Raw genomic sequence first — 10,473 nt, 5'->3', positions numbered from 1 at the left:
GGTGGAGAGCTGGGCACCGGCCTCGGTGAGGATGCGGCAGGCATACAGGGCGGCATCTGTTCTGGCCACAGGCAGCAGCGTCAGGGTCTCTAGGGGGCCCTGGGCCCACAGGGCCCCATCTCGGAACCAGGTGAAGTTGGCAGGGCCGCCAGCTTCCCGGCTCACTCTGCAAGTCAGGTTGGCTCCAGTGCCTTCCTGCAACGTGTGTGACGGTGTGATGACCAGGACGGTGGCTGGAGAGCAGGCAGCACAGGCTTACTGAGACGGGCCTCAACCCTGACGGCTTCCCCCTAGTTCCCAGGGTGAGTGGTCCTGTCTCCCTGTCTGGAGCAGGTGGGAAGAAGCCCCTCTGGGTGCCCATGGGGAAAGGGGAGGAAACCAAACTCCCTCTGTTGACAGGAGGTGGTTTCGCCCAACTGACCCTCCTCGGAGCTGGGGATTGCAAATGAATAGGGTCCCGAGTACCAGCCCCTGACCCCAGGCGACCTGCTCCCTGCCCTGCCTCACCCTGGGCATTGAAGTTTGCTGAGGCAGAGGCGTTGCCCAGGGCGTTGCTGGCCTCGCAGAGGTACACGCCCTCGTCCTCCAGCACCGGGTCTTGGATCTCTACCCGCAACAGGTTGGGGGCTCTGGTAACCTTTGTGCGTGGGGAACAGCTCCCGCAGGCGCTACAGCTGCCCCCTGATGGCAGGGGAGAGGCCACCACGTGACCCCTGTGGAACAGCCGCAGCTGGGCCGGGGGGTCGCTGTCCACACGGCACAACAGGAGGCCTCGTTGACCGGCTCCGGCGGTGTCAGGGTCCAGCTGGGCAGTGAACGTGGGCCGGCGTGGGGCATCTGGAGAGAGAAGAGTATGGGCACTATCCCACAGCCTCTGCCAGGCTCCCACAGGTGCAGTCAAAGCTAGCTAGGCTCCCAGAACACACTGAGCAAAGGCATGAACCTGGAGCTGCCGCAAACAGCTGTGCAGACTGCGCATTATACAAGGACCACCGGACCTGGGTGGCAGGACCTCAGCCCATGCCCGTGTGCTAAACTATGCCTTAGCGCTGGACTGAGTCTTCCCAGAGGAAGAAGGGCCTTTTTCTAGCTTGCTGCTGCTGCTTAAGTTGCTTCAGCCATGTCTGACTCTGTGAGACCCCATAGACGGCAGCCCGGGCTCCGCCGTCCCTGGGATTCTCCAGGCAAGAATACTGGAGTGAGTTGCCATTGCCAGAACTGTATGGGCTAGCAGCCACCTTGCATAACAGCCCTGTGCTCCTGGGCAGGGTACCTACAGAGCAATCCCTGGTTGTTTTACTGTCTGCTTCCTCTCTTCACACCCCATCCCCTAAGACCCTGCCTGTCTTTTATCTCTGATCTCCAAGCCAGCTCCCATGAGAACAGATAATGCCTAAATTGCCCTCCTCCTAGAAATTTTTGAAGAGTGGGACCAAGACCCCCAGGTGATCTCACCCTGAACACTAGAAAACCCCCAGGAGGTGACCGCTCTTCCTGACAGTCCCTGGACATGCGTCCTGCACATGTTAGGGAAGCCGTGCTGGAAGCTGAGTGTGTCCTGAATGTTGGTCAGCTGCTCAGGAGCATCCACCCTTGACGAGATGCAGGCCTGTGTGGGGAGGCTCTGCCTTTGTGTCTGTACCTGTGAGGGTGCCGCCTATGGAGCGTGTCTACATATATAGGAGTAGAGTGTCCCAGGGCCCAGCTGCAGAGGATAAAGCTTGGACATGGTGTCCATGATGGGTCTGAGGCTAGAGGCAGAGCTATAATGGGACTGGGAGGGGGAAATGGGATGCCCCAGACTCGGTCTCCATAGGTCGGTCAGGGCCATGGTGACCAGGTTCGTGGCTGCCTTCTATCGGGACTCTGGCCAGGACAGAGTCAGGAGGTCCTGGAGGAGGGGGCTGATGGGCTCTGGTGACTGATCTTCCCACAGCAGGCAGGGGCTGGAGGGAAGGCTACTCACAGAGGACGGTGAGGACAGCAGGTGAGGAGAGCCCGCTGGTGCCATGGCCATCCTGGGCCCGACAGTGGTATGAGCCGGCATCAGTGCTGGAGACCACAGGGAGCAGGAGGCTGCTGCTGGGCCCCTCAAGAAGCAGGGCCCCATTCCGGTACCAGGAGAAGCGGGTGTCAGGCATTGGGCTCAGGCTGCTCCTACAGCTAAGTGTTACCGCCTGCCCTTCTGCCACTTCTGCTGCTGGGCTGATGAGGAGGCGGGCCACTAGCAGAGAAGGAGAGAAGAAAGCTCAGCTCCCATGCATGTCTGCGGCTCCGTGCCACCCACAGCAGGAAGCCCTCCTGGGCTTCTCCCAACTCAATTCTCAGGAGGTCTGAGCATCATGGCATCAGCTCTGTGAATCTCTTGATGATCAGAAGGGTTTGACCTTGAATGCCAATTCAGATCTATTGGTACCTGGCTGCAGCATGGTTGAGCAGGATTCTGGGCCAGATCCTAGGCCTCTGTCAAAAACCTGGCTTGATCAATTAGCTATGTCTGCCTCAGAAGGAGGGAAGGGCAACATGTGCACTGAGACTCAGCCTCTCTATTTGGGCTTCTGCATCTGACTCCTACCACAGAGTCTGCCCCAAATGTTCAGTAAATAAAAAACAAATGAATGTGCATTGAAAAACCCTGTAAGTTCAGAGTCAGAATGGATACAAAAGGAATAACTCAATCTGCCACTTTTCTCGTTTTGCTTTGACTTATGGGGAAACTCTGGGACTGGGATGACTGTATAGCTCAGATCTTTGATGTGATTTTTTTTCTAGCCAGCTAGGTCAGGCCTTCAGTTGAGCCCTGTTGGTTCTCAGGAGGAAGAGGCCAGAGCAGGCCTCCTCCTCAGGCTCCTTCTACCAGCCCCAGTGGGACCATCTTACCATTGGCATGGAAGTCCAGGGTGGAGGATGAATTCCCAAGGGAATTGGTGGCTGAGCACATGTACTCCCCACTGTCCGTTGGCCCCAGGTCTCGAATCTCCAGGCGCAGGGAGTTTGGGGCAGAGTAGACACTGAAGCGTGGGCTCTGGTCACCCTCTCCGGAAGTTGAGGCGAGGACGAGGCCCTCATGTGACAACACCAGAGTAGCCAGGGGCTCACTGACCACAGAGCACTGGAGGATGCCCACCAGTCCCTCCTGCGTCTCCAGGAAGGCAGTTAGGTGTGGGGTGAGGGGTGGGTCTGTACGGAGATGAGGGACAGGCCTGTTACCCTCAACAGGTGCATTCCTGCCTCTGACCCCTGCACCTACTTTGTCCCATGATGCCCTGGGAAAAGTTAGTGACCCCAGCAGCTCCTATTTGTCCCCAGACTGGGCAAATCACTCTGTCATCCTAGTTCATCCTAGTCAATCCTTGTAGTCACCCTGAGAGTGGGGATCCAGAGACCCCACTTTAATGGTGGGAAAACTGGTAAAGAAAGCTGGCAGAGGACAGCGCTGCAGCAAATGATCAAAGTCCACACTCCCAGCAATGAGACAAACTGACCCCATGTGCCTCTTGAGGTGACACGGGGAGACAGACACAGAATCATGTCCGTGGTGTCTCTGCCCAGGTGCATGGGCTTGGTCTGCTCCATTCAGACCAATGCAAGGTGAGAATATCACAAAACAACTGACCTGTGCTGGTCAGGGTTCAGTGTCAAGGAAGACAAGGGAAGGCTGAAGAAAGGAGAATAAAGAGATTTGACAACTTAATGCAATGCAAGATCCTGAACTGAATCCTAAACCAGAAAAAAAAATTACCATAAAGGACATTATTGGGCCAACTGGTAAAATTTAAACATGGATTGTAAATTATATAATGATCTTGTATGAATGTTAAGTTTCTTGACTACATATAATTGTACTGTGGTTATGCATGAGAATGACCCTAGGAAATACATGCTGAGAAATCAAGGAGTAAAGGGCCATTATGCCTGAAGAATATAAATGGATAGATAGATAATGTGTGCATGTATACATATAGAGGGCATATGTAAATACACATGTGAATAGAGTGTATATGTAGCAAAAATGTGTGCAAGCGTGCACACATATATGTGCATGTGTATATGCATATGTATATGTGTGTGAGTACATATATACACACAAATATAATATATAGTTAGAAAGAAAATCAAATGTTAAAAAATGGGAATCGAGGTTAAGGTATATGATAATTCTTTGTTTTTTCTTGCAACTTTTAAGTTTGAACTTATTTCGAAATAAAAAGTTGTTTAAAATAGGACACTGAGGTCTGGGGGGTTCAAAGCCTTGCCCAGATGTGAGCTCAAGGGCACGCCGGCCCAGAACCCCAACCCTCCTGCAGAGGCTCTAATCTTTGGCCTGGCTCCCAGCTCCAGTGCCCTCGTCCCCACCACTTACGGCGGACCACCACGCTGACTGGGTCAGAGCGCTCTCTGCCCTGGGCATTCTGCACCTCACAGAAGTAGAAGCCTGTATCGGCCCTGGTGACTGAGTGCAGCTGGAGGATGCGACTGTGGGTGGCCTTCATCAGCTCGTGGTTTTTGTACCATGCGTAGCGCAGCTCCCTGGGCGCTTCTTTCGGTGTGTTGCAGGCCAGCGTCACAGTCTGGTTCTCCAGAATCGAGCCTGCTGGGCTCACCTGGACCGCAGCCACTGGGGGGCAGCATAGAGCACACTAAGGGCTACTCAGGCGACTTCAGGCCCCACCCCCCAGGGTTGCAGCCTAAACCTCTGCGCGCTGTACATCACACCCCTCTGAGGAGGAGCCTCCTGGGCTGGCCATGCATTTCTTTGCCCTGTTCACTGCCAGGGAGGTTTGCCATCTGGTCAGAAGCCAAGCTGGAACTTCACACAGGCATCCCAGGAGGCACCTTGGCCTCGTTTCCCTCAGCCCTCATGGCCTGGATGCCTCCCTACACTCTGGTCAAGACCCAGGCTCACCCAGGACTCACTGAAGATGTGGAGGCTGACAGGAGGTGAGACCGAAGAGCCCACGCCATTCCCAGCTTCACAGGTGTAGACGCCAGCATCAGCCCAGGCTGCCCGGGGCAACTGTAGTACACGACTCCGGTTTTTGAGGTGCGTCCCATCCTTGACCCACTGCACAGAACTGACCTGAGGGTGACTGCTGTTCACCTGGCAGATGAGTGTGACCAGATCCCCTGGAAGGATGTTCCGCCCCGAGGGGCTGAGGAGGATTTCTACACCCTTGGGGGCATCTGCAAGGCATGACAGGGGTTGTCGAGTATGGTGCCCAGGGAAGGCAGGGGCATTTTTCCACTCCCCTTTCAACACTCTGCCCTAAGGAAGCCCACCCAGATAAACCAGAACTCCCATCAGTCCCCTGTCCACAGCAGGCACTGGCCTCACATTGTGAGGAAGCCTGCTCTTGTCCTTGTCTACTGACAGCCTGATGCCTTGATGCTTGGCATAGCATTCAGCCTACACTGCCTTCAGTGGCTTTCTGCCCCATGACATGTCCATCGCCATCTCTTCTATCTGAGGGCCATGGGCACACTGCTTGCTTTGGTGGCTTGTGGCAGCTGCTGGCAAGGGACAAACCATCTAACACAAGGGCTAAAGGCAGAGTCAAATTCTCGCTGAGAATGGTTAACTCATTTGCTGGGAGATGCTAACGATACAAAGAAACTGCATTTCTTTAAATCTTGTTCTCAAGCCTCTCTCTATGTAACTATGCTAATAAAAGCTAATATTTTCAGGAGTTCCCTGAAAATTGCCTAGTAGTTAGGACTCTGGGCTTTCACTGCTGTGACCCAGGTTCAGTCCCTAGTCAGGGAACTGAAATCCCACAAGCCATGCAGTTCAGTTCAGTTCAGTTGCTCAGTCGTGTCTGACTCTTTGTGACTCCGTGGACTGCAGCACGCCAGGCCTCTCTGTCCATCACCAACTCCTACAGTTTACTCAAACTCATGTTCTCTGTGTCGGTGATGCCATCCAACTATCCCGTCCTCTGCCGTCCCCTTCTCCTCCCGCCAAAACAAGCCATGCAGTGTTGCAAAAAAAAAAAAAAGCTAGTATTTTCCTGGTGGCTCAGACGGTAAAGCATCTGCCTACAATGAGGGAGACCCGGGTTCTATCCCTGGGTCGGGAAGATCCCCTGGAGAAGGAAATGGCAACCCACTCCAGTATTCTTGCCTGGAAAATCCCATGGACGGAGGAGCTTGGTTGGCTACTGCCCATGGGATCGCAAAGAGTCGGACACAACTAAGCGACTTCACTATTCACTAGTATTTTCAAGTCCTTAATCTATGTAACTATGAAAATAATAGAAGCTAATATTTTTTCATGCTTTTAATTTTCATAACAAGCCTGTGAGATAAAACGTATTTATTATTACCTCCACTACAGAGAGGTAGTGAGAAAACAGAGGCTCTGAGAGGCGAGTAACTTGTCCCAAGTTTGCTCATCTAGTCAGTGGTGAAGCCAGCAGCCTGATGCCTATGTATGGCAGTTGTTCTAGAACAGGCTGCCCGTCTTTACTGTGATGGGAAGATGCATAATCAAGTGAAAACTTGGAATTCCTCCCACTGTCTCTTTGCCATGTCCAAGTGTTACCCTGGTCATTGAGTGTGAGTGGCAGGAAAGGGGTGAACCCTCTCCGCCTCCTCATCCTCCAGAGCTGGTCTAAATCCCAGGGCCCCTACTGGCCAACCCCCAGTTCTCCGGCTGAGTCTCCCCTTCCCTGCCCAGCCTAGCTTCAGGGACTGGAGGTTGGAGGGAGCCTTTCAATACTGCTCTTGGGGCTTAGCAGTCTTTCCACCTGCTCCACTCTGGAGGTCCAAGCACAGCCTGACTATTTCTGCAGGCCAGAAAGGGATGGTTTCCACTGGGGAACCACAGATGTGTGTGAGCTCAGTAACAAGGATGTGCTACCCACCCTGCCTGCCACGTTCACTCACACTGCACTTGGAGGTGAATCTCACGCTGAGTCTTATGGTTGGCTGCCGAGAGCTGGCAGCTCAAGGTCCGGCCATGGTCCTGCCAGGACAGGGCCATGTGGAGGGTCTCCTGGTGGTGGATGCCCGTGGGCTCAAGCTTCTGGAGTGTGGAGGTGGTGGAGCGGGCAGGGTCCTGGCCTTGCCACCGAAGGGTGACTGGCTCCTGCAGGCACGCGTACGGAGTGGAGCAGTTGAAGTCCACCTCCATGCCCTCATGCAGCTCAGCCGGAGAGGCAACGGTGGGCATGATGAGCTCCTCTGAGGACAAAGACAGGAGGCTGGGGGCTCCCCTTCACCGTACCTGAGACCACCTGCCCTGGAGACCTCAGCCTGGGGCAGGGGACTTCAAGGGGAAGGAGAAAGCCAGGGGTTCACTGGGGGCGAATGCTAGGGGGCACGGGGATGGGCTGGAACTGCAGCCAAGATTAGGGCTGGGTTTGGGTTTGGGTTTAGGACCAGGGTTGGAGCTGTGAGCCAGTGGGGCCAAGAGCAGTCTGGAGTCCCTTCCAGTCGGTGACCTTGCTCTCACCTGTCACAGTGACTGCTGTGCCTTTGACATCTACCCAGCGGTTGCCCTCGCTGATCTCGAAGCGGAAGTTGTAGGAGCCTGAATCCTCAGGCTGCAGGTCCTTCAGCAGCAGGTTGCACACCCTGAGCTCAGGATTCCCCACCATCTGGGCACGGCCTTGGAAGCGGGCCTCCACCAGCTGGGGCTTTGTGGAGTGACTCACTACCTGCCGTCTGCCTGAGTAGTCATAGTACCAGATGGTTGTGATGCCATCGGGCACATTCACACTGGCAGGGAAGCTGAAGGTGCAGGGGATGACGAGGCAGGACCCCTTCATACCCTTCATGGTCTCGGGACTGGAGACGCCCCACGAGATCAGGTCTGAGGGAGAGGCAGGACAAGAAAGATTGTAATGCAGGCCTGGGGTCACGTTCTGCCCCCCAGAAGGTGTTCCAGATGCACTCTCAAATCCTGCCCTGACCTGCCCCCAGCAATGCAACCCCTCTGGGCACCCCAGAGAGGGTCCCTGTTCCCTGTCACCGCCTCCTCATGCCCTCCTTCAATCTCAGCAGCTAAACCTGTGACCAGACACGGTTCAGTCTGCCCAGGCCAACAGAAGCTGGACTTGCCGCAGCCAGGCCCTGTAAGAAGGAAAAGGCCAGCAAAGCTTACCTGCTGGGATGGGTAAGGCCAGGAGGAGGAGCTGGAGCAGGAAGTCCATAGCAGGTTGTCACGCTGGTTCTGTTGCCTATGAGGTCGGGGAGCACTGTGCTGGGCACACAGGGATCTCCTAGGGAACCTCAGTCTCAGAGCCTGCTGGGATCCCAGGCCTGTTTCCCCACACACTATGCTGGCCAACCCAGTGAGAGGGCAGGGCAGCTGCCAGCTGGCATCCAGGAGCCCATGTTCCCAGCTCAGGCTGTGTCCAGGAATGCCTTCACTTGGTGGCCCCAGAAAATCCTGTCTGTCGCTTGGCCCCACCCTAAGTTCTGCTTTCCCAGCCTCTTCAAAGATGAACAGCTGTTTCTCTATTTCCCCCACTTCCTTGCCCCCTCCCTGACACCCAAGTCACCAGCAACTGCAGCCCAGAGAGGCACAATGACTTATTCCAAGGCATCCAGCATAAATGATGGTTTCTTACTTGAAATTTGTCTCCCTACCACCAGTCTTACCAGCTGTAGACCATACTGGAATTTGAGCACTTAGAAAACTGCAGCCTTCAAGAGTCCTCCCTTACTCAAAAACCTACTATGGCTCCCCATTGCCCATGACATGTGGCTCCCCTACATCCCTGAAAGGCCTTCCTTTCCTACTGCCAGCTCTGCCTCCATTTAATGCTCCCCCTGCGACCAGTTCCCACCCTGGGGCCGGTACTGTCTATCCACAAGCTCTCCAGCTATCCAGCTCTGGCTTCACCACAAATGATCTTTGCCTGTTGAAATCTTATTCAGTCTTCAAAGTGGCTTCTAGCTGAAACTTTCCCTTTGGGGTCTCTAGCCACCCTAGGGCCATTTCTGTATTTACCTTGTTCTTTGTAGCTGTGAGCACCCATTTCTCAGGACTTGGGACTGAGGACATGTGTCCTGCAGCAGTGCAGAGCCCCTCACCCCCTGCAGCAGTGGGCAAGAGAAGAGTGTCGTCCTTGAGGGTTTAGACTTCATGGCAGGGCAAGTTTGGTGTGACAGGGGACACAAGAACCCTGTGTGGCATATAGCTCACAAACAAGAGATAAATGCCTACTGTATGCCATGCACAAGAAGGCAGGCCCTTCATCATAGAGTGCCTCTGAAACCATAAAATTGTTAGAAGAAAACAGGTGAAAATCTTCATGACCTAGTAGCAGGCAATGATTTCTTAAGCATGAAACCAAACGCAGAGCAACAAAAGAAAAAATAAATTGAACTTGATCAAAATGCAAAATGTTTTTTGCATCAAAGGATACTATCCAGAGAGTGAAAACTCAACCCACAGAATTGGAGGAAAATACTTGCAAATCATATAGCTGATAAGGGATTAACCTCTGGAATATATAAAGAACTCCTATAATTTAACAACAACCCCTCCCCAAAACAACTTAAATTTGAAAAAATGTGCTGAAAGCTTGTATAGACATTTCTCCAAAGATGATATACAAATGGTCAACAAGCCCATGAGAAGATACTCAACATCAGTAGTCATTCAGTTCAGTTCAGTCGCTCAATCGTGTCCGACTCTTTGCGACCCCATGAATTGCAGCAAGCCAGTCCTCCCTGTCCATCACCAACTCCCGGAGTTCACTCAAACTCACGTCCATCGAGTCAGTGTTGCCATCCAGCCATCTCATCCTCTGTCGTCCCCTTTTCCTCCTGCCCCCAATCCCTCCCAGCATCAGAGTCTTTTCCAATGAGTCAACTCTTCGCATGAGGTGGCCAAAGTACTGGAGTTTCAGCTTTAGCATCAGTCCTTCCAAAGAACACCCAGGACTGATCTTCTTTAGAATGGACTGGTTGGATCTCCTTGCAGTCGAAGGGACTCTCAAGAGTCTTCTCCAACACCACAGTTCAAAAGCATCAATTCTTCGGCGCTCAGTCCAACTCTCATATCCATACGTGACCAGAAGCCTTGAGTAGACGAACCTTTGTTGACAAAGTAATGTCTCTGCTTTTAATATGCTATCTAGGTTGGTCATAACTTTCCTTCCAAGGAGTAAGCGTCTTTTAATTTCATGGCTGCAATCACCATCTGCAGTGATTTTGGAGCCTAAAAGAATAAAGTCTGACACTGTTTCCACTGTTTCCCCATCTATTTTCCATGAAATAGATGGGCTCAATAAAGGACAGAAATGGTATGGACCTAACAGAACCAGAAGATATTAAGAAGAGGTGGCAAGAATACACAGAAGAACTGTGCAAAAAAGATCTTCACGTTTTTGTACAAAAAAGATATTTCAAATCCTGGAAGATGATGCTGTGAAAGTGCTGCACTCAATATGCCAGCAAATTTGGAAAACTCAGCAGTGGCCACAGGACTGGAAAAGATCAGTTTTCATTCCAATCCCAAAG

At 53.0% G+C, this 10,473-nt stretch overlaps 1 protein-coding gene across 1 annotated transcript in view; it reads right to left on the bottom strand.

Annotated features, from left to right (window-relative positions):
* The window catches only part of SIGLEC1 (sialic acid binding Ig-like lectin 1, sialoadhesin), a 17,810-nt gene extending 9,112 nt beyond the window's left edge, over positions 1-8,698 (bottom strand). The window contains exons 1-9 of the mRNA XM_010836626.1: positions 8,105-8,698; positions 7,454-7,813; positions 6,886-7,182; positions 4,918-5,184; positions 4,364-4,618; positions 2,881-3,180; positions 1,967-2,224; positions 508-837; positions 1-233 (exon numbers count right to left, since the gene is read on the bottom strand). Of these exons, the coding sequence (XP_010834928.1) occupies positions 1-233; positions 508-837; positions 1,967-2,224; positions 2,881-3,180; positions 4,364-4,618; positions 4,918-5,184; positions 6,886-7,182; positions 7,454-7,813; positions 8,105-8,153 (2,349 nt within the window). The 5' untranslated portion in view covers positions 8,154-8,698. The remainder of the gene's footprint in view (positions 234-507; positions 838-1,966; positions 2,225-2,880; positions 3,181-4,363; positions 4,619-4,917; positions 5,185-6,885; positions 7,183-7,453; positions 7,814-8,104) is intronic.
* Between the last annotated feature and the right edge of the window lie 1,775 nt (positions 8,699-10,473).

Source organism: Bison bison, unplaced genomic scaffold, assembly GCF_000754665.1.
Source record: "Bison bison bison isolate TAMUID 2011002044 unplaced genomic scaffold, Bison_UMD1.0 scf7180017864063, whole genome shotgun sequence".
NCBI classification, from domain to species: Eukaryota; Metazoa; Chordata; class Mammalia; order Artiodactyla; family Bovidae; genus Bison; species Bison bison.
Note: the sequence above shows the minus strand (reverse complement) of the source record. Positions and strands in the feature narration are given on the sequence as shown.